Source organism: Epinephelus lanceolatus, chromosome 22 (genome assembly GCF_041903045.1).
Source record: "Epinephelus lanceolatus isolate andai-2023 chromosome 22, ASM4190304v1, whole genome shotgun sequence".
Lineage (NCBI taxonomy): Eukaryota > Metazoa > Chordata > Actinopteri > Perciformes > Serranidae > Epinephelus > Epinephelus lanceolatus.
Window position 1 is genome coordinate 6,124,585 of NC_135755.1, and position 24,414 is coordinate 6,148,998.

Genomic DNA, 24,414 nt, shown 5'->3' on the forward strand with positions numbered 1-24,414 from the left:
AGCTGGTTTATATTATTACATTAAAGCTATATAGCATTGTTTTATTATCATCACATAGGTTAGAAAATATTAATTTGTCAAACCTTTTTTAAGTTTTTGTATTGTTTTTAAAACCATATTTCAAACCTATTTCTATTATAAACTAAATGATTTTTTCCAGGTTTTTTTTTTCTGGAAACTTTATTTTGTTAAAATGATTTGCTAAAAAAATATTTGATTTGTTTACATTTTTTAAAAAAATGTTGCATTATTTTAAGCATTTCACCAAAAGTTTATTTACAATAAGTTAAATATATTATTATTCAGTTATCATGTACATGGGTTTAATATGTACGGAAGCTTATTGCATTTACTTGGCAAATTAAAAAAATCTGTTTTATTGAGTAATTTTTTCTGTTATTTGGAGTAATTTTTTTTTTTGTTTTTTTTTTATTTTTCGTGGTAATTTTTTTCTGTTTTTCTTAGTGTTTTTTTCTGAGTTAAGAGAGCAATAGAACAACAGACACTTTCATCCCTTTCTTGAGAGCTGGATATAATGGAAGCAAACATGACCCGCTTGTTTAGTTTAATCCAGTTTTACTTTGTTTTGGGTTATGTGTCCAACTGATTCTGGAGAAACACTGCAATGTCCAGCAGATCTGAATGGGCTTTTCATCTGAACAACCGCAAAGTCTTAAGGTGCCTGCGTAAAGTCAACAAACTAATGATAACACCATCTATATGACTTAAAGACAAGAGTATCTCCCAGTGTCTCAAACCCAAAACAAAGTAAAACTGGATTAAACTAAACAAGCGGGTCATGTTTGCTTCCATTATATCGAGCTCTTAAGAAAGGAATGAAAGCGTCTGTTGTTCTATTGCTCTCTTAACTCAGAAAAAATACTCAGAAAAAATTACCCCAAAACCCACTAAAATCAGGAAAAAAATTACCACGATAAACAGAAAAAATGACTCAATAAAAAAGTTTTTTTTATTTGTCAAGGGAATGCAATACGCTTCCGTAAATATGTCTTAAATTACAGTTTATAAAAATTATTTCATGTTTCTTTTTAAACATATTGCGTCTTTACTTGACCTGTGTTCGCTATATAAAACCGTACACACGCTGTATTTACGGTATGTTGCGCCTACCTGTGATACGGTAATTTAGAAATCTCCTGCGCCTCTCCTGCGGTCATTACAGTCGTGCTGTGCCCATGTGTCCGGAAGTGGTTCCGGTGGTTCTCCCTCTGTTTTGTGACAGATAGAAGCTCCAGAGAAGAAGCTGAGGAGTTGTGAAACTTCGGTCCGGCTGGTGAGACCAGGACCGGGCGGACTGATCGGGAGAACCCGGGGCTGAACCATGGGCCTGCTGGCGAGGGTGCGGAAGGAATGGTTCATCATCGGGATCGTGCTGGTCATCTTATCGGCCAAACTGCAGCCCAGCGTCGGTGTCAGAGGAGGTGAGTGAGTCGGAGTTGGGTCTGAACCTCCAGTGAAGTTCTCCCAAAATATCTACGTGTGGATTAAACTTCCTAACAGACACTGTTTGACGTGAACACACGGAGGCGGCTACTTTTGGTGTGTTGTAGTGATGGTTGGTGCCAGGCTTGGAGAGAGTTCACCTCTTTATCTTTACAGTTTTGTTTTAGTCGCACAAAATGTCGTAGAGGAAGACTTAAGACTTTAAATTAAACGCTAGGAGTCACTGGAAAAATCGGCACTGGACTGTTTCACCATGCAGCATTTTAACTCCAATAAACTGCCAACTTTTTGACTTAGTTCAACTATTTTTCGCCCGTCGCGTCCGGACGTAGATTGTAGAAAATGCACGCAAAATGTTGAATTTCTGCTCCAACAGGTTTCACTCCTGTTCATGGCGCACGCCGGGATGAAGTCCGAGCTTTGTTGATTATGTCAAACTACAAAATTGTGGTTTAATGAATGGGTGTGTTTGTTTAAAAGGAAGGTTTCGGTAAATTTAGCGCTTTTCTGAATGGAGTTTCGTTTTCACGTACATTATAGAGTGTACGTGTTGGACCTGTGCGTGATGTGCGCCGAATTAAAGGTCGGAGCTTGTTGATTACGATGAGCCAAGAGTTGATGTCAAAATAAGAGGACATACTTGTTTAAAATGAAGGTTATTGTAAATTTAGCGATTTTCCGAATGGAGTTTGGTTTGTTACACACCATAAGACAACATGTATAACTAGGGGTTGTGGACTCCCTCTCACAGTGGTTCCTCTGTGTGTGTGTGTGTGTGTGTGTGTGTGTGTGTGTGTGTGTGTGTGATTCCCCCCCCCCCCCCCTTACCTGGCACGGTAGTGACACGTTGCATTCAGCAGTAATGTCAACACATGAACACACCCCCCTCGGTTGGGTGTCACACAGCCTCTGTGCGCGTGCACAGTGACGCAGTCTCATTGGCTCACATCATACCTTTTTATTCACTCATGTTCACACGTAGTAGCGGATTTTGTGAGGCGTGACAGACCGGAAACGGCCACTGTAGCTCATTATATCTGACCTGTGACACGAGCAGAAAATAACGTTTGTGATTTAGATAAAAATATTTTTATCTTCGAGGTGATTCCACTGAGCAAACACAGGTGCGACCTGCAGTGATAGGTGGGTGTGTAATCTGTGACAGGCAGCAGGTATCAGCTCCGTCACACCTTCACATGTTATCCTGCAGATTAGTTCAGATACTGTGCTGCTACTGTCAGCGTGCTGCCTTCACGTGCTCCTCGGAAACTCCTGCATCAGACAGCAGTGCTTTTGTTCAGACAGAAAAACTTAATAATGACATAATTAACAGAGAAAATAATAATCAATTATAATTCAGACTAAGTGAAAATTATTGTTCGGATTATCGTTGGTAATTATTCTGTGAGCAGGTGAAAGGTATAATTCCCATGCATTGGCAAGTATTGAATGCACCACAGCCACACAGAACTTTATTTACAACTAACATGAAGAAATAATATCTGTTTGAAATGTTTCTGTGCTTGTAATATATATTTTTACCTGGCGAGGATGTGAGTGAGAGCTGCAGCTAATATTTATTTTCATTGCTGATGAATCTGTCAATTATTTTCTGGATAAATCGACTAGTTGTTTGATCTAAAAATGTCAAAAAATACAGAATATTTATCAGTGTTTCCTCAAAGATATTCAGTTTATTGTCACGATAAACCAGAAAATATTCACATTTAGAAGCTGAAATCAGAAATAATAATGATGACATAATAATTAATGGTTTACAAATGTCTTGTTTTTAACCTTTTTTATGAGACTTTCTTTTATATCTTAAAGTTTTAAACATTTAATTCAAGCATTTTTTCACAACTTACATGAAGGAAATATTTTTTTAGACATTTATAATATATATATTATCTCTTTGCCAGGATGTGACAGTGTTACTGTCGGGAGTCAGAGGACAAATGGGCATTTAAGAAGTTCAACTGCATTTTACTGGCCAGTTCCCTCAGTGTAAAAGTCCACAGTACAGGCAGCCAGTCCAAAAATGCATCTGAGGCACTGACTGTAGTTAAAAATCCATGTATAACCAACGTGTTTCGACGAGAGTCTTCATCGGGGTGTAAAATGCATTGGAGTAGCCCTACTACACAGAAACCACATTAACAGAAATTGCAAATACAAATGACATAAATGTATACTATAAAAAATTAACATATTTAATCACAAGAAAAAAAGGTTAAATGCCAAATAAATAGAAAAGAAACAACAGTGAAATAAAATAAGAATTATTAAATATTGTGACAAACCTGCACATAAAGTGTCAGAAACTGAAAAATATAACAAACGTATAACAAAGACAAGAAACAATGTGTGAACGGACAACAAACTCATAACGTATAAAGCTGAAATATGTATAAAGTGTATAGCTCATGATAACTAACAAAAGGATCTGACGTTAGGGATAAAGTTAAACTTAAATATTTAAAGGCAGGTGAACTTTATACAACATCGCCCTCAGTGATATATAAAAACATGTCATCAGTGATATTGTACACTTAAAAGAGAGCGTATAATGTTGGGTTCACACTACACGATATCAGCCTGATCGTGAACGACAATGAGTGTCCTACGTGATAATGCATCGTTTCATCTCGTGTAGTGTGTCTTAGTAGACGACAACTGACGCCACGTCTGGGACGCCCCACGACGTTCCAACACAAAGTCTAGCATGTTTGATTTTCTTTCCGTCATTCACGACTTCTCCCGTCACAGCCGTCACTTTGACCAGTAGGAACACAGAGCGATGTGCTGCCGTGGAAACTGTACGACAACAACAGCCCAGTTTTATTGATATTTCCTGTAGGCATGTTAGCACACAGAGTGAGAAGGGAAAATGATGGTGTGAAACAACAGAGGCACGTTGTCAACCTGCTGAGTACTGCCATTAGCATCAAGCTAGCAAACAGTGTTACCTCTTATTAATGGAGGATATAAAGTAAGAAAATTAAAAAATAGTGGCTTTTACTCACCACAACTGCAGAGGCTATATATTAATATTTATTAATCCCTCTGTATTTTTATATTTTCACTTTTTATCCGCTCCCGTTGTCTTTATAAAGTTAATGCATCGCACCGTCATTTCAAACTCATCACTTCCTGTATCTGTTTCAAATTAAAAGCCCCTTATAACCTCAGCTGAGAGAATCCCTCCATTTTCTAAACAGGCTTTTATTGTGAAACATGTGCAGGAACTTGTGGAGGATGCAGTGGCTGTCACTAGCTATGTTTCCGTCCAAAAGTGATTCGAATCATTGGGAAATGTGCATTAAAAGAAATACAGATCCTGTGTGTTTCCATTAAATGTGCGGACTTTTGTGAAAACTACGAACTCGCGCGAGTTTTCCGCAGAACCAGAAACAAAACAAGTCTCGCATTCTTCGTCTTCTATGTTTTCTGGCAGTTGGCAACCAGCTTGTAAATGCATTACCGCCTTCCCGATCCGGAGTGTGGATATCACCATGGAGAGAGGTGCGATACGTCAGACTTAATTCGAACATAACTGTTTCCATCCCCCGTTTTGCAAATCAACATTTTTTCGAATCAACCAAAACCCGGCTAAAGCGAGCGTATTTTAGTTTGTGCGAATCAGCGGATTTTAATTTGAATTTTGGCGTTTCCATCATAATTTTCCGATGCGATACTTATAGCTTCTAGCTGGCACATGAACAGACACAGTGACTGAAATAATAATAATAATAATAAAAACAGGACAAGAATAACCCGACGACATCACACACGTCGTGAAAGAAGACCAGGGATGATTGGTGTGAACCATCGTGTAGTGTGTCATGTCTGTCGTATGACTCCACAATCGCCTAATCTGACACAGTGACTGTCGGAACGGACACAAATGTCGTGTAGTGTGAACCAGGCATAAAGCACTCAAAACATAATAAATCACCCTCAATGACACAAACATGACAAACAGGAATTAATATAAGAAACCAGAAGTAAGTGATAATGATGGAGGACCAGAGACAGTTAGATGTGATGCTGGTGACAGAGTTCACAAGAAGGGAGAGAAACCAGTCAGTCAGAGATTAGCCGTGACTTGCCCGTCTCTGGGTGTTACATTGAATTAGTGAATAAAACATTTCTTTTCTCTCAGGCCTCCACGGTGAACGAAGAATCCAAAAAAACTGAGAATAATCTGGAGGAGGTGAAATAAACTGGGACCTCGTTCATAACAGCAAAACTATATCAGAATATCTGTTAACAAGCTCTCACACAGCTCCGGCAGTGTGATCCAAGTCTCATTCATCCTGTCGTACGCTCAGAACTTCCCAAGGCAGCCGACTCGGCCGTGCACGAGACTGTTGGTACTGACGTGTTTATGTGTTTTAGTGAAAACTCACAACACATTCTCACTCCGACCTCGTCATGTTTGCTCATGGACTTTCCACATCCACATATGATCTGGGACACCGTGTCAAGTTCTGCCTGTTACGTGCATTGTCTTCTTTCAAAATACACTTCATGTTTCACAGGAATTGTAATATTACATGCAGTCTCTTTCAAAATAAAAGCACTAACAACCAGCGTGGTTAGGTTTGGTGGTTGGTGAAGAGAAGTAATACTCGTATTGCAGTGATAATTCAGTGCATTTTCTTCTCTCTCAGGTCCGTTAAAGCCAGAGATCACCATCGCGTATGTCGCCGTCTCGCTCATTTTCTTCAACAGCGGCCTGTCATTGAAAACAGAGGTGAGAACCCCCCCACTGTCGCTGTATAAACTTTATTTATAACGGTGATGGAAGCAGCTGATGAATGTGCCTGATGTGTCCGTAGGAGTTGACGAGTGCGCTGCTTCACGTTCGGCTCCACCTCTTCGTGCAGTCCTTCACGCTCATCTTCTTCCCGCTGGTCATCTGGCTGCTGCTCAAAGTGCTCGCACTCACCGCCATCGACCAGTGGCTGCTCAGAGGGTAGGACGAGTGTGTGTGTGTGTGTGTGTGTGTGTGTGTGTGTGTGTGTGTGTGTGTGTGTGTGTGTGAATGCCGTCCTTTATTTGGTCCCTGCCTGACTGTACCTGAAGGGCGAGTTATGTACAGACACAAAGACCCACATTCACTGCTGCCACAGGCCGCACTGTGTGTCTGTGTGTGTGCTGTTACATCTACATATGTGAGGACCGGTTTGAGTGTTGGACTTCAGGAGTGAGGACGTTTTTGGAAAGGGAGGACATTTTGACTGCTCCTCACTGTTGGGACAGATTTTAAAGAGCTGTTTGAGGGTTCAGTCGCAGAGGAAAATGTTGCCATTGTACGTTCCTGCAAACCACGAATACGCTACAGTTGTATGTTTTATATGTGTCATATCAGTGTTTCTAAAGTGACGTAGTTATGAGCCGACTGTCAACAGGAGGTGGAGGGGATGGTGTTTAGCCTGACATCTAGACGAGGTGCCTGCCAACCAGCTGACAACTGTTGAAGACCAACAAAGAACAACTACAGTTGTTTCTTACTGAGACATCACAGAGTTTCCTGCCGGGATAGTGCCACGAAAAGTGGTTATTTTTTACTGAAACATCACAAAGTTTCCTGCCTGGATAGTGCCACGAAAAGTGGTTATTTTTTACTGAAACATCATAAAGTGTCCTGCCGGGAGAGTGCCACGAAAAGCAGTTGGTTTTTACTGAGACATAAGTTTCCTGCCTGGATAGTGCCACGAAAAATGGTTGTTTTTTACTGAGACATAAGTTTCCTGCCTGGATAGTGCCACGAAAAGTGGTTATTTTTTACTGAAACATCATAAAGTGTCCTGCCGGGATAGTGCCACGAAAAGTGGTTATTTTTTACTGAAACATCATAAAGTGTCCTGCCGGGATAGTGCCACGAAAAATGGTTGTTTTTTACTGAGACATAAGTTTCCTGCCTGGATAGTGCCACGAAAAGTGGTTATTTTTTACTGAAACATCATAAAGTGTCCTGCCGGGATAGTGCCACGAAAAGTGGTTATTTTTTACTGAAACATCATAAAGTGTCCTGCCGGGATAGTGCCACGAAAAGTGGTTATTTTTTACTGAAACATCATAAAGTGTCCTGCCGGGATAGCGCCACGAAAAATGGTTGTTTTTTACTGAGACATAAGTTTCCTGCCGGGATAGTGCCACGAAAAGTGGTTATTTTTTACTGAAACATCACAAAGTTTCCTGCCGGGATAGTGCCACAAAAAGTGATTGTTCTTTACCGAGACTTCACAAAGTTTCCTGCCGGAATAGTGCCACGAAAGGCGGTTATTTTTTACTGAGACATCACTAAGCTTCCTGCCGGGATCACAAAAAACTACTTTTTAACAGAGACATCTCCTCTGGATTTTTTGTTGGAATAGTGCTACAAAAAGACATCGAGTGTATTTTGTACCTAAACTTAACCACATGTTAACCACATGAAACGTAAAGTTTCAACTTATCTGCTACATAATATCGTGGAAATGTAATAGTAAGGCTGCTACCTGTTAGAGTCACTTGGTGTGCTGTCTATTCCACAGCATATTTGGCAGTTCACACTGTTTGGCCCTGGCAGGACACCGTAGTTTTGACATTTGCGCTGTTTGTATTTCATACTTTACTGTGACTTGCCCTGTAAGGATGTGATGCCAGCAGCAGAGGTCGACAGTGTTACTGTGAAATAAAACGCAGTCAAGCTCTCAACAACGATCCTGAGCCCTGCGTCTGGTGCCTGGCGACGGGCGTGCAGAGGCAGCGGGTTACGTAACATATCCATGGTTTGCAGAAAGGCACAATGCCTGGAGTTGGACCTCTTCAGACTTCTTTCCCTTCTCAATACATTTTGGAAGGAGGTGGAGGTTCACACGTATGTCGGCTTCAGACCCTGACCTCTGACCTTTTAAAGGAAGGCATCCGAGGAAAGAGAAATATGAAGATGACTCTTCTTGCCTTTTTTTCTTCATCGTTTTTCTCGTCTTCATCCTGTTGCTGTTGTTGCCTAGGTTACAAACCGTGAGCTGCATGCCCCCTCCGGTCTCGTCAGCTGTTATTCTCACCAAGGCTGTCGGAGGCAACGAGGTAACACACACACCAACACACACACACACGTTAGCAGGTCATTATCCTGCAGTCTTTGACAAATGGTGTAATATTGTAAAGTCATGAGCCGTGTGTTGGCACGTTGTCATAGAGACTGACTGTGTGTGTGTGTGTGTGTGTGTGTGTGTGTGTGTTTCAGGCTGCTGCCATCTTCAACTCAGCGTTCGGAAGCTTCCTGGTAAGATGAGATGAATCTCCCTTAAACACATGGAGCAGTAATGAAAGCTCAGCGTGAGCTCTGTGGGGAGTCGGAGCTGTAATCGTGTCTTTCTGTCCTGCAGGGAATCATCGTGACTCCAGTGCTGCTGCTGCTGTTTGTAAGTCAGACCTGCTGAGTTTTTACACACTTTGTTATTTACCTTTTTCACCTTCTTACTGAGAGTTGACCTTGAGATTGACACCACTCTGATGTCTGTGTGATGCATATGAAGCTGCAGTCAGGAGGCAGTTAGCTTAGCTTAGCACCAAGTTTGGACGCAGGGGGAAACAGCTAGCATGGCTCTTAAGGTAGAAAATAATCTGCCTACCAGCACCTCTAAAGTTCACAAATCAACATCTTTCATCTTACTCTCTGCCAGTTAGCCATTAAGAATATTTCCCAAAACGCAACTTTATTTAACATGTTATCACCTAAAAGTGATAATATGTTAAAGCTCATTGTGAATTTATCAACAGACAGTCGCCTTAATAAACATCCAGCAGTTACAGAGCAACATTATCATTCCTTAGGAGAGGCGTGTGTGTCCACCTGATGAGTGCAAGTCCAGTATCCGCTCTCTTTTAACTCTGTTTTTGGTCTCTACCAACTCCTGAGGGAAATATGTGGTTGAGGCAGCTGTTGTCAGAGAGAAAACTCTGGGACAATCTGCTGGATCTTGACAATAAATTCATTTATTGTGGTGAAATAAATACACCTATTCTATTACAGGATTGCACTATATTTATTTATTTGACTTATTTTAGAACCGGCGTTGTCGGCTGTTGATGTTTATTGGCTGAGTTTGTTTTTGTGGCGTCTCCCTCTGTCTTTTTACTACACTGACCTGGTCTAGTGTTGCTTTTTTTTGTATTCTGTACAATGACAGTAAAGGCTTTATTCTATTATATTCTATTGACACAACAAATTTAATCTGCAATATTAACCTCCACAAAGTTGGCTCATTATTTGTTACTCCAGATAAATACACTAGAGAATGCAGGTGTTTTGCAGAAGCACACCTCTCAAACTTCTGGCCTTTCCTCAAAAACAGTAATTCAGATCATTATAATTTGCATACCCTGAGAGAGAGGACAACTTGAGGAATAAGCAGTGTGAAATTTGTGTCTGTAGTGTCAAAAATGTGAGAACGGTGGCAGGTTAGAAAACAGGTATGATCTGCTGTCCTCCAGAGATTTCTGGTCTCTCTTAACATGGAGTTAACTGCGTCAGCTGGTGGAGTTTCTCTCACTTTCAGCCTCACTGTGCCAAGTGTGTTGGTCTGATTGCTTCCAAAGTAACATTGTTTGAAAGAGCACAATTGTTACTCCATTTTGACCAAAAATGATGTATGCAGAGGAAAAATTGTGGACGTGGCAGCAAGTTGAGTCCTTCACTCTAGCTCTGAAACATTCCGCCCATAGAGACCCATTAGGCATTTTTACTATGCTCTGAATAAGTCTGAATATTTCAAAAAGACTGAGTGGGATTTGAAAGTTGAATTAAAGTTGAATGTACAAAAGATTGAGGAACATTTTAAAGTTTGAATGGAGTTTCTAAGTGAATGTGTGAGTAAGGAGATGGGCTTTGAAAGTGCATGAAAAAGCATTAAGTTGTGTCCAGTTTGAAGATTCCCCCATTCATTTGAATGGGAAAAAAATGCCAGAAAAACGCTGAATATTTTAGAAACTATGAATGTTATGAATGAGAAAAATACAAAGCAGATGAGTGAGCTGAATATTTTGTATTTTTATGTTTAAATGAAGATTGTGTGTTGAAAAATGTGGAAAATGGGTTGAAGAGTAATAATATCAAAGAATTCCGAAGCTTTCAGCATTCACACGCAATAAATGTAAATAACGTGATGTGACAGTGTTTTTGTCATCTTCTCCCGGTGCTCCTCCTCCAGCTCGGCTCGTCATCCTCCGTTCCCTTCTCCTCCATCTTCTCTCAGCTCTTCATGACCGTGGTGGTTCCTCTGATCCTGGGTCAGGTAGGAATCAGAGTGTTTGACACAGAAAGGGTTAAACGTGTGTTTTAAATGTTGTGTGCAGCCGGTGAGCTTTTTGTTCTGGGCATGTGCAGGTGTGTCGTAGTTTCCTCAGGGAGTATCTGGAGCGGCGGAAGCTTCCGTTCGGCACCGTCAGCAGCGCCGTCCTGCTCATGATCATCTACACCACCTTCTGTGACACCTTCAGTAACCCCAACATCGAGCTGGACCCCACCAGCCTGCTGATGGTCATCCTCATCAGTCAGTACCCCGTGTGTGTGTCTGTGTGTGTGTGTGTGTGTGTGTGTGTGTGAAGCCTTTTTATTCAGACAATTGTTGTTTAGGTCTAGTCCATACTTTCATCCAACCATTCTTCTGGCAACCAGTAAGAAATAGATGTTAGTTGGCATGGCTGTTGGTGCCAGACGGGCTGGTCTGAGTATCTACTGGGATTCTCATCATGGATGTGCAGCCGACAAATCTGCAAGTGAAATTTGTCTGTCTTGTTGCAGTTTTCTCCATCCAGCTCAGCTTCATGCTGCTCACGTTTGCCTTCTCCACCAGGTGAGTCTGCACCTCCTCCTCCTCTTCCTCCTCTTTAACTCTCCCTTCCACTTCTTCTTCCTCTCTTCATTTCATCCATTTCACATTTTATTCAACAATATCTTGGTTTGCCTTTACCACAGATACACTACTAACCTGCAATACTTAAATAAGTAAACATGATTTGTCCAAAAATCTGTCCTAAATTTGGTTATAAGGTGTCTCTAACGGGTCTTGGAAATTAAATTTAACTGTCACATAGCTGTAGACACCCTGTATTAAAGGCCCAAACACACAACGCACGAGTAGAACGAAGGCTGACTGTTGCGTTGCCTCATGTCGCTTGTGTCTCAGCCGAAAAGTTGCACTTGAATGCACCGCTAAGACAACAGCCAGTCAGCACGAACATTCTGCACCTGCGTAAGAGGAGATAACTCTCCACACCAGCAGGTGGCGGTACTCTGTATTTGTCATTCAAAAAGGGAACCTGGAAGACCGACAGGATGGATTCAAGATGCTGGTTAGCCAGTTAGCACATTAACACAACACGATGGCAAAAGAACAAAGTCTTATCCATTCCTTTACTTTCTTCGCTCCCGTTTCTCGTCTTCTTCTCATCTCTTCCGACGTCTGTGACTCTGTTTCAACACGCTAAATCCCCTGAAAAACGCTCATCAACAGCCAGTTGACGGACATCCTCCTGTCGACTCGGTGTGTCGAGGCCCTTCTGCTCGTTTGCCCGACAAATCGTGCACACGTGTTGCAGTAAAATGCCACCTGAATGTGTCATGAGAACATCCAGAGCTGACCAGTTGTGTTTTGCTCGTGTTGCTTTGTCGTTATTTATCCAACAAATATTTTATAACTGTTAACTGTCAAAAACTGCCTCAAGCCAGCAGAAAACTTCACGTCTCATATTCACAGTAACAAGTATAAAGACTGCTGCACATTTTAGCACTCCTCCCACTTTGTTTTGTAACTGCTGCACAGACATTTCCCTCTGCATTTGCAGCTCTATCTCATCGTACTGTACATGTACAGATAGCAAAGGTCAGAGGACACAGCACTTAACTTCCTGTTTGTCTCTGCAGGTCAGGATCAGGATTCAGCCCTGCAGACACTGTCGCCATCATGTTCTGCTCCACACACAAGTCTCTCACTCTGGGTAGGTACACACACACACACACACACACACACACTGGATTAGTAGCATTGAAAAAATATCTAATATTTTTTGCATGAACCTGGAAATAATCTGAAAATTTGAGGATTCAGAAACATCGAAAAACACAGGAAGTTACGACATGTAAAATTAAGAAGTATGCAGGATATGTAATATCTGTATAATATATGTAAAGATGTGTCCCTTCTGCTGAAGCGTTCAGATGACACTCAGGTGGATTTTATCTGACCTGAAGCTCAACGTGAAGCCGGAAATGACCTATTACTCAATATGTAGTAGTTCCTCTCTCCACTCGAGGGCGCTGGAGAACACACTGTCATGTTTTTGTACATTAAATATTGACCAAAGCATGTAAAATTCAGGTAAATCAAAAGATAAGTGTCTGATAAGTAGCACTGCCTGATGCCACTAGGTGGCGCTATGACTGTCACAGAATATTGTCATATAGATGTGTTCAGGGCAGGACTAATGAATCATGTGTGGTGAGGTGGAGATCGGACCATTTACAACAAAGTTATAGCAATTTCCTGTTTCGTGATGAGACATCAAAATTCAGCGCTCCGCAGCGGGCGTGCCCTTCAACGTGAGGTAGAGCTTTTAATAACTTTTGATCACAAAGTAGTCGAGCTCGCACAAAGTGAGTTTGAAGGCAATCTGATGAAATCTGTAGGAGGAGTTTGTTAAAACACAACATGTGGGAAACCCTCAAAATGGCCGACTTCCTGTTGGGTTTAGGCAGTGGGTCCAAGAGACTTCTTTGTGCACCTACACATGATACACATGTGAACCGATTGTCAAGCATGTCGGTGAAACATGCCGTTTCATTTTGGCTCTAAATAAAGTCATTCATAAAAATTAAACAAACAAATAAAACTTTATCAGCGAAAAAATGCAAAAATGTCCACAGGCCTTTAGTAATAAAAAATAGTTATTGAAAATTAAATATACATTATGTTATATATATTATTCCACCTCTCAGTCCTTGTATGAGACATCTGCTCCAAAGACAATCGTCTGCTGGAGTCTGAGGTGTGATCGAGGTCATAGAGGAGATAAAAGAGGAGAGGACGATCTATGTTTCATCGCCTCACATTAATTAGAATTAAAGATTTTTGTTTGGCCAACAGTTTCCATCTGAGAACTTCAGGGATTAGACCTTGAAGTCCGGACGCAGAGTGTCGGAGCGTCTTCATTTTCCTCTGTGTTGTGTCCTCCCTCGCTCCCTGCAGGTATCCCCATGTTAAAGATCGTGTTTGAGGGCTACGAGCATCTCTCTCTGATCTCAGTCCCTCTGTTGATCTACCATCCGGCTCAGATCCTGCTCGGCTCCGTCCTCGTACCGACCATCCGCAGCTGGATGACCAGTCGGCAGAAGGTACACACACAAACACTGGTTCGCACACACACAAACACTGGTTCACACCCGAATGAACAGATAAGATTCTGATAGGGTGTGCAAACTGTCAGCAGGTTGACAGAGATCAGCAGCAGTCAGGTGTCATTATACCACTGAAGAAGAAGACGAGGGCGCAACAAGACGAACACCAGTCAAACCTCAAACAGTGAAAAATAACGTGGAAAACAGGATGGAGATATGACATATCTGTTTGTTTCAGGCAGTCATTTGAGGAGTGTTATTCTCCTCATGGCTCCACACTGATCCACTTTTATCATCTGCCGTCAAACTGTCAGCACACACCACAGAAGAAGAGGGAGCCACAAAAGCAGTGGACCCTTGCGGACTAAAGGAATATAATTTATTGATTTTTACCGCTTGTAAATGCTGCCGTGTGAACACGAACCAACTCTAAGCAATTATGCAGCTACGTTCCTGATTCGGACCAAAGGTCTGAAAGCGCCCTTACTCAGTTTGCGTTGGAACGCCTGGTCGAGCGTGACTTGACGAGGCTGGCTGCTAGTGCTAGCTTGGACCTCTGGGTTTACTGCGATATGCTTTGCGTTGCAGTGATATTTCAGACTGGAAGTACTTCGACGGTACGAAAACTCCCCACTGCAGAAACGGTGGAGGACGATGCTCCTATCAACACTTCCATCTGGGTATTTTTATAATGTAAATGTTCCATTCGCCGAGCAGCGTCTTCTCGTCTGCCTCCATCATACAACAAAGCCATTGTTGTCTTCAATGATGAGCCTGGTCTCACTCCGAAGTCGTCAAAATCCGATGCTTGGGCAGTGTCTTGCGACGTCAGAAACCAACGAAAAAGCCGCCCTAAACATTGGCATGATACATGGCCAGTTGCCGTTATAGTTTGACAGTGCTCACTGGCGTCAGTGGGAAACACACTGGGTCATGAACGAAAGTTAAGGCGGTGAATGTCCATACTGTATAACGTTTTATACATAATAATAGATGGATTAGCAACCGTTTTACTTCTGATGATAAATAGTTTCCATCCTAGACTTGTATGCATCTTCCCAAAATAATACCGTGATATTGATTTTAGGCCATACCGCCCAGCCCTAGATTAAAATGAGAGTATCTTGCACTCTAGACTCGGGGTGGTGATATCCATCATTCGACCACAGATGGTGGCTGAGGATAAGACAAGATAGCGGGCTGCATTCCAACACTAACCTCTTCACCTTCTCTCCTCTCCTACAGTCTAGTCTGTTGTTGAGATAGGGCCGCATTCCAACACTGCTGCCCAGAGTGAGTAAGGAACTGACTCCAGAATCATCAAAAATAATTCTTCTTCTCGCCTGTCATGAACAAAACTGCAGATCAGCTGTGATCGTGTATTTTAAACTGCTCTCCCTTCATGCTGCGGGTGGTTTTAAAAACAAGCTCTGTGTGCAACAGCTCCCTCTGCTGGCAGTCTGCATGAACCACCTGCTTCACTGTGACTGAGCACCAGTGGTGATGCGCTGGTCTGATGGTGGTGGGTGTGGTAATTATGGTGATTGCAGTGATGCCGGACAGTTACTGTAAATCACAGTAATGATATTGTAATTCATTCTGATGCATGTTGCTTAGAGTATTCGCACTCCACAGCTGTTCACTGTTTATTTGTTTTTTAGTTGAATTATGTTTTAAGTTCAAGATATTCCACTGTTAAAAAAACTGTTAAATTTTCTGTAATTTAACCTCTTTTTACTTCTTATATTTATATTATATTTTTTAAAGTGACAGCGCGGGTTGATCGTCATTTCTATGCATGTGCACTTTTTGTGAAACATATTCACAGACCAGTGCTCCAACAGTTAGTCAATTCAAACTAGACGCCAACACTTAATAATCAAATAATCCTTTAAGTTATTCCAAATATTTGCTGTTTCCAGCTTCTAAAATGTGAGAATTTACAACTTGTTTTACTTTTTCTGTTTTATGGACCTAAACTAAATGTCTTTTGGTTTTGGACTGTTGGTTTGAAAAAAATAAATAAATAAAGGCACCTCAAAGACATCACCTTCAGGAAACTGTAATAGATGTTTACACTATTTTAAGACATTTTATTCACAAGCAATAGATAAACTGAGAAAATAATAAAATGAATCATTAGGTGTAGCCATGGATGGATAACTGAACAGGCCTACTGGGGACATGTCACTGAAATTAACAAATAACCAACCAGCGAGCTTCAAACTGACAATAAAGAGACGCAAACAGGTCATAAAGACACAAAATGGCTACAAATAGAGGTAAAAAACACAGACACAAAATGACCAAAACAGACTGAATATTACCTCAAAGGGACACAAAACGACTGTGAGAAGACACAAAATCAGAACAAATAGACAGAAAAAGACACAGATTTTACCTCAGAGACACTAACTGATGAAAAACAACAAAACGACAACTGTACAAAGACACACAAAATGACAAAGAAAGACACACATTTTGTCTCACAGTGACAGAAACTGGCCGAAAAACAAAAAGTGACCACAAAGAGACACAAAACAACTATAAGAAGACAGAAAATGGCATAGAAAGACACAGCACCATAATAAATAGATACAAATTGAATTGATTGAAAGCGACACAAAACAAACAAAAACGACACAAAATTATCTAAAAGAGACACAAAATGACAAAGTAAGACATAAAATCACAACAAATAGACACAAAATGACTAAAAAAGGCACAAAGTTTATCTCGAGGGGACACAAACTGATGCCAAAAACAACAAAAACTCCCAAATGACCACAAAGAGACACAAAACAACCATAACAAGATGTTAAATGACAAATTGAGACATGAAGTCATAACAAATAGACAAAGAATGACTTTAAAGCAACACAAAACAAACAAAAACGACACAAAATTATCTAAGAGACACAAAATGACAAAGTAAGACATAAAATCATAACAAATAGACACAAAAATTACTAAAAAAAGACAAACTGACCAAAAAACAACAAAAAAACCCTGAAACAACCACAGAGACACAAACAACCATAAGAAGATGCAAAATGACAAACTGAGACATGAAGTCATAACAAATAGACACAGAATGACTTTGAAGAGACACAAAATGTCATCAAAAAGACACAAAACAACAACAAAAAGGAAAAACAAAAACCTCCTGTGTGGGCGAGGTGGTGGGGACCTCTGCATGTCTGTGCCCAGGGGCCCTGTTGTCTCAGTATCCGCCCATGAGTGCATCCATAGATTCAGTGTATCTGTAATAATGTCTGTCCGACCAACAGTCTTAAACCCAAACATTAAGTTTATGATGATGTCACACAAAGAAATACAAATCCTGTTTTTAGAGATTTAACATTTCTGTTGTAAATTAATTGTTTATAAAAACAGCTGCTGATTTATTTTCTCCATTAGAATAACTGACTAATGGTTTCAGCTCTATTTCTCCTCATCCTTCACTCTGATTACAGTGAGTGGGTTTCTTCGTTTTATGGGATTTTTAAAGGGACAGTTCCCCCGTAAATCAAACACATATATTTCCTCTCACCTGTAGTGCTGTTTATCAGTCTGTTTATCACGCTCACAACAAGCTCTGTGGATTATCTGGAGTGACCAGGTCAGGGTTTCTGGGAAGAGATATTACCGTTGAGTTTTTCTAATTAATGTTTTTTGGCGCTTTGAGCACCACAAGCAGAGTACCATCTAGTTCCATTATACTGTACGGCCGATAACTTCACTAAACCCCTGAGCTTGCCTGAGAAGGACTAAATGCACAAAGCTGCTATTTTTAAATATCCCATGGAGAGAGACTCTCACTGCAGCCTGTTCTGTTTTGTTCTGGAAATGTCGACCTGCAATCCCGCTCTGTGGACGATAAACCAGGTGCAGACTTCCATCTGTGTCACCGCTGATGACGAAATGCAGTGAGTGACCACAACCCCGCCCACATTTATGGGTACTGTCTGTGGTGGAAGTGCTAACCGGACTGAGGGTCTAGCTACCATGTCTGAAGGGTCACTGTTGGTTCCAAAGGTACTATACCGAAAGTGTTTGGTGGAAACGGGGCGAAAAGGCTCAAGTCCAAGTGAAGTCACTCGTCATTGGTGTTGAAGTCAAAGTTGTGTTGCAAGTCTTTTCTGATCTTGTCAAGTAGACTTTAAAGTAATAGTAATAAATTGTGACTAGACTTTGACACGAGTCGGAGTAACGTGATTCAAGTCCATACCTCTAACAAACAGCACTACAGGTTAGTTTTGTGGTGAACTGTCCCTTTTAGATATGAAGTTACTGCAGAAAGCTGGCACTCACCTGGTTGTGAAGTTAGACTAACTGCAGCAGCTGTGACAGACAGAAACTTCACTAACAGGAGAATGTGTTTAATTTTGACAGATACAGGAAGTGAAATAATACCAGAGTACACCGGAGGTTCATGTTCAAACTTTCACTCTGTCAGCCGTCTCTTTTTACTCTTCTGTCTTATCACAGATAATTTGGTGTTGGTGGCGGACTCACTCACCAGACTTGCTTTGGGAATTCTCACATTTTAGCACACACTGGAACTTTCTCTCACGTTCTCTCCTCTGTTCATTGTCCTGTCTGAGTCTCTGACACGTTTTGTTCTTCCTTCCTCTCTGTTCAGGCGGTGAAACTGTCGACTCTTCAGCCCATCTGACGAGGAGGAGACAAGCGTTTTGGTGCACAAGTGTGCAAAAGCGGAAGAATACAGTAGTATGTGCCTTATTACAAACAACAGAGACCTCAGCGCCATGGACGGAGTGAGGCGCACCAGTCGCCTTGATATTCTCAGTTTCTACGACAACGAAAAGCTCATATTTCCATCATATATATTCCTTTATATTTAAAAGAATCCACAAGATTTATTTTTATATAAAATACCCAAAAATTCCTGCAGAAAGAGGACAGCTGTTTTCCTTAAAGACAAATGGAGTGTTTGGTTGGAAAACAGCACCTCGCAGCAGGAACATGAATGAAAGAGTTACTGGGACCATTCTTTTTTATGTTTCTTGCGATTTTCTACTTTTTTTCTACTCTACTTTTATCCGAGCTGTCACTGCCAGAAAATGTGGACACTTGTCACATTTATGTTGTTGACTGAAACGAAATAATGCTGGATTGTCTGAAATTTAATATACAGTTTAATAATGAGGGTTGTTTTTCTGTCACTTTCTAAGATAACACTTGTGTTTGTTGACAAGAAGCAGTCCTGTGGTGATGATCTTTCCAAATGATCAAGTGTTGACACGAACAGGAGGTAGGGAGTCCAATTTAACACGCAGAGTATCACTTTATCTTTCGTGTACCTCTTATTTACATCTTTTTCTTACATTATTCAAACATTTATCTGTTTTTGATGTTTGTCTTGAACAAACTACGGTTCACATCGTTAGCTGTACACCTCATAATCTGTGTCACTGGATTGGAGCGGAGCCTTATCTCTCGCTCCAATTTCGCTCCGGTCGCTCATGCCCCACCCAGAATGCATCTTTCCACCTGCACACACCCACACTATTTTCTTTCAAAACTATGGAGTTTACTGTGTACTTCAGAAAAGAAACTGAGAAAAGAAGCAGCGGTACCTTGGAGAACGGTCCCTAACTGCGGGGAGAGGCGAAAGGGCTTCCCTGGAGGTCGGCCACTTAACCTGGTTCGTCTCCTCTACGCTTTGACTTATTTCCACCCTGCCAGCGGTACCGTGTAGAACGGTCCGTAACTGCGGGGAGAGGGCTTCCCCGGAGAATCTACCTAGCTCATATTTTATTTGTGAATAGAAGATTACAGGTTAGGGTAGTACGACAGTGGAGTGGAGTGGTGAGCAAGTGGAGCGGGATAAAATTTATGATGGAGCAGAGCGGAGCGAAGAATGCGCAGAACCAAGCGGAGCGGACGAGCAGTGCAAAGTGACAGGTCTGTGAGCGAGGAGCGGAAATTTTCACCCGCTCCGCTCCGCTCACATGCTCTGGCTTGGACCAATAAGAAGGCAGGAGTGTACTGATCATTTCTAACGGTCCACAAGTACATCTGTATGTAGATGATACCCTATTCTATGTGAGTGATATAATGATATCGAGAGTGGTATCAATTTGCCAATATCATATTGATCACCAACCAAAATCTCTGACTGTTCATCTTGACCATGGAAGCATGCTGATGTCTAGCAGGTATAACCATGGTCACAGCTTTTGTGTTAGCATGGTAATATTCACTAATTTGAGCTAAACAAAAAGTAAAGCTCAGGCTGCTGGGAATGTCGTTAAAAAAAGCAATACTAATAAGAGTTTGACCTGACAGTGGCACTAAAGTAAAAGTCAGAGGATCGCCAAAGTTACTACAATTGACTCTTCGCTAAGTCATGCCCCTCGAATACAGACTGGCCAGTCATAACGTAGCATCAGGCCGGCTCAGACCAGGGTCTGACAATAACACAGCTGTGCTCCATTGACTCTAATGCAGTCGTTTCAAATTCCCTTCATTTTCAGGCTGGTTTTGTGGATGTGGAGCTAAATGTTGTGCCTGGGGCACGTCGTGTATTAATGAGATTCATTACCTGGAGAGGTTAGAAAAAAATATAAGTTTCTTCACTGTTCCAAAATCAAACCCTGAAAAGTGTAGGGTTAGCTAGCTAGCTACTGAAGATATAGCCTACTGAATGTATACATGTACACTGTCTTAACCTGTTTGACCTGTTCTCACTGCTGAGTCAGTTTGACATCCTAGATATATCCTTCAAACACAGACTGTAGACGCCTTTTCTCTGAATTTGCTCTTTATTTTTTCCAAAAATATAACATTTCTTCAGTGAGTGCCATTAGTTACAGTGTGGGCTCCATGCTTACTGCGACAGCTTTACGGACCATCACAAAGGGGCGGGGCTTAGCGAAGGGTCAATTCATCCAGAGGGGAACATGAACCTGACACATCACAATTGATCTAATAGTTATAGAGATATTGGGAACCATGAATGTTTGTGCAAAGTTAATGTCAGTGTTTAGGTACATCATGGTGTGGGTGAATACTCACATATTCCGACTGGCCGCAGTGTCCATTAAAACTAATAATGAATACCACCTAAGTAGTTCCCGTGAAACTGTACATTCATAAATTAATGCACTGGCTACATAGTATCTGTGCCTAATATGAGTAACCATAGCAACAGGGAGACAGTCAAAGCCTTTGTTTACACTTTTATTTTTCAACACTGTATGTAGTCCTTCAGTGCCTGGTCCTCTGAGCACCACCAGATGGATACTGTAACACGCAGAACTATTCTGTTCACTACGTCAGGCTGCGGCCGACAGTAACGAATCCCGATCGTTGACAGTGACATGGCTGGATAGCTAGCTCGTCTTGTAGTTAAACATATTGTCAAATTATATTTACCGTTTGTCAATGGTACACAATTTTATTGACTTTGAATCTTGCTAGCATCACGTTAGCCTTCTGGCTTTCTGGTTCAGAGGGCTCTATGTGCTAAGCAGACTAGAAATATCTCCTGTTGCCCAGTCGTATCCAAGGTTCGTCCCATTTACTTAAGTCAAAAATGTTTCCATTGCATATGAACCTTATGGGGCGGTAATCCTAAGGTGTTACCAGGGAAACTGGGTCATAAAACTTTTGATTTTATTGCAAAACACATTAAAATATAAACATTCTTAATTTTTTTTCTTTGGCAAGTGGATAGTGCCCTTTGAGATGTCCTTAATCACCGCTGCATGTTGGACGGTTCACACCTTCTCATAGGCCATTAATTCCTGGTCAGGCAATATCCTTAACGTTTTTCACAGGTTTAGAGAGAGAGATGAGATGAGATGAGATAGAACTTTATTAATCCCGAAGGAAATTCAGGGAGTCTGCTACATATACATTCACTCACACAAATATTCATACAGACACAATAAAAAACAAACAAGCACTATAAATAAATACATAAATAAATAAGTAATAAAAACATATCTGTAGTTTAGTAAAAACTCTGACCCTTTTTTCCCCTTAGTGTGGAATTATGAGGTTCAGATAGCTCTTTTTCTGGTGCTAGCATAGTACGAGATGCGTGTGGCTATACAAGACTTCTGTAACCTTGGCCATAACCTCGTTTCCAGGAGCAGATATTAAAAAATGTAGTATTTTAACCACGCTGGCATTGGACAATAAAAAAACGTGACTGAACATAATCTTGAAGTTTGCACCCTCCAATTTCAATTGTTTTGATGTCTGGCAATAAGGTTGACGTTTTCCTGACTATACGACATCCTCGTGGTGTCGGTAGGGGAGGCAACCTTTACTGGGACTTATCGAAATCTCCCCAGATGTAGATCTTGAACATGAGATATTGAAAGACACCTGAAGCTTATTGTTGCATTCCCAGTAACCTGCTGGGCACACAAGAGAAGCAAAAGGTTATTTATTGTATTAAAAGGAACGTATTCTTCATGGAAACCTCCGTTATCTATCAGAGTGTTAACTTGACTGAGAATTTCAGATTTTTATCAACAGACAGCGGACACTTTCAGTGGAGTTAGACGAGATTTACGCATCTCTAAAGGCCCAGACACACCAAACTGACTTCAGAGAACCAGCAGCGATGAACGCCCTCTGCTGCGTCACCCTTGTCTTGGCCAAAAAGTTGCGCATGAATCCATCAGAAAGACTTCGCTCACAGCTAACCAACATGTACGTTCTGTGCTTGCGTGAGTGGAAATGACTCAACACCAGCAGATGGTGGAAGTCTGAAATGATCATTCAAAAAGGGAAACCAGAAGACCGTCTTGATGCTTGTTAGCCAGTTAGCACATTAACAGCACAATCCAGTGTCGAAAGAACAGAGCATATTTACCCTGCACCACTTACCAATAACACAAACCATCAGGAAATGTTTCTACCGAAGAGCTCAATGGGGAAAGGAAATAATGTGACCTTGTGTAACAAGTTTGTTTTGGTCTTGACTTAAGCTCTTTGTTTACTTTCCTCACTTCGGTTTCTCATCTTGTGCGCTGAGCTGAACTGCCAATCAGAGTGATTTCATTCGCCGTCAGGCTCACAGTCGCCAAGGCTGATTCAAAATGCTAAATTAGCGGAAAAAAGCCGATTAGTGCTGACGAGGGCCAACCGTTAGGAATACACCGCAGCGGCAAGGGTCACCGATAGCTGACTGTCATCTTGGTGTGTCAGGGCCTTAACAGACTAAAATCAGACGCTGTTCATATGAAGGTCATCGAAGTCTCAATAGCACAAATGCCATTTCATTGGTCATCCAGCAACAGTCAAATTTACGGTCAGTCTATGTTTACAGTGTGATTGTTATAAGTATGTTTTGGAAAGAAAGACATTGAGCAGGATATGTATGAGTGTGTTCTTTCACTTGTTTAAAATACAGAAATAAACTTTGAAAAAATATGTTCTTTTCAGGTCTGGTGCAGCGTCTTGATGTTTTCTGTTCAGTTAATAATGAACATCAGGTTATTTTTTAACCTGGATTTATCTGCAGAGGAATCAGAGGAACATTTAAGAGTATATGGGAGTGTTATCGCAATATTATACTCAATGGACTGTGATGTTTTAAATCAGGATGTGCTGTGCTTCATCTAGGGGCTGTTAAATGGGCCAGGTATTTGTTGGCTTTATCATCACACGCTCCTGCACACTGTGAAAACCAGATTTTAATCTGCACCTCCAGAGATTACACTATCTGGAATTTGTTTTTCTAACTTTCTCTTGTAGTCTTAACACCGCTGTGTCTAATAAGAGCTCCTCTGTATCACATTGAGGCAGCGTTCCTCCTCGGGCCAGTTTAGATACTGAAAATTTGGAATAAACTTGTGTATTTGTTGTCTGATCAAAGGGGGGAAAAACACTCAGGGAATTATTGGCAGCTCATTAATTCCACTGACCCATCTTTTTTTGGACAGATGGCTCCTCTGTCACCCCGTTTGGATGAAGTAATAATGAAATAAGACTGTGAAAGTCCTGCCAGCAGACCCCAGAGGCCTTCTAACACACAGACAGACCCAAGTGATTTGAAATGACTAAGCAACAACCAGCATTGTGGTCCACGAAACCTCACAGCTACAAGAGCTAAAATCAAGAAAGACAACATGTATAATACTGAAAATATATTTTATTATTAGGCGCATAACATGGCAATTTACAAAAAGATGAAGTATGAATGAGTTTGAGATTAACCTCATAAGTACATGTACATGAGTGTTGGTTAGTTATCAGCATGTAAATCCTGCATTTATACACATACGTTCTCTGACTATACAATTACAGAGCTGGACGCACAGCCCCAGTGTCACTAACAACAACACTGTCCACCAAACGGTGTGTTTCATCCTAAATTTCTTTGCAAATATCCTACTTTCTATCAGGAAGCAGATTTAGTTTTTAGTCCTCTGAACATGTCTGAGGCAGAAATCTCTAGAGGGGCAAAAATATTTAGCCAAGAACATTTTCTTGTGCAAGTTAGCTGTTTGGAAAACAAGATTAAAACTCCTGGCCCCTGAAGGCTGTGATGAATGTACCCCACAGTGTGG

General features: G+C 41.2%; 1 protein-coding gene across 3 annotated transcripts; it reads left to right on the forward strand.

The window, feature by feature from the left end:
• The first annotated feature begins 406 nt into the window (after positions 1-406).
• Positions 407-23,275, forward strand: slc10a7 (solute carrier family 10 member 7). 3 transcript variants are annotated; one of them, XM_078163947.1, is made up of 13 exons: positions 407-1,442; positions 6,141-6,223; positions 6,309-6,445; positions 8,472-8,547; positions 8,708-8,746; positions 8,850-8,885; positions 10,674-10,757; positions 10,850-11,015; positions 11,267-11,318; positions 12,389-12,462; positions 13,710-13,855; positions 15,104-15,155; positions 18,504-23,275. In XM_078163947.1, the coding sequence occupies exons 1-12, from the start codon at positions 1,343-1,345 to the stop codon at positions 15,122-15,124; spliced, it is 1,014 nt and encodes a 337-aa protein (XP_078020073.1). In that variant the 5' UTR covers positions 407-1,342; the 3' UTR covers positions 15,125-15,155; positions 18,504-23,275. The 3 variants fall into 3 exon arrangements, with proteins under 3 accessions (XP_078020073.1, XP_033465428.1, XP_033465427.1); XM_033609537.2 differs by having other exon boundaries at positions 15,104-15,151; XM_033609536.2 differs by lacking the exon at positions 15,104-15,155.
• The last annotated feature ends 1,139 nt before the right edge of the window (positions 23,276-24,414 follow it).

Coding starts and splice junctions, on each gene's coding strand:
- slc10a7 (XM_033609536.2), top strand. CDS start 1,343: ATGGGCCTGCTGGCGAGGGTGCGGAAGGAATGGTTCATCATCGGGATC. Junction 1,443..6,140: donor CAGCGTCGGTGTCAGAGGAG/GTGAGTGAGTCG, acceptor CTTCTCTCTCAG/GTCCGTTAAAGCCAGAGATC. Junction 8,886..10,673: donor CAGTGCTGCTGCTGCTGTTT/GTAAGTCAGACC, acceptor CTCCTCCTCCAG/CTCGGCTCGTCATCCTCCGT.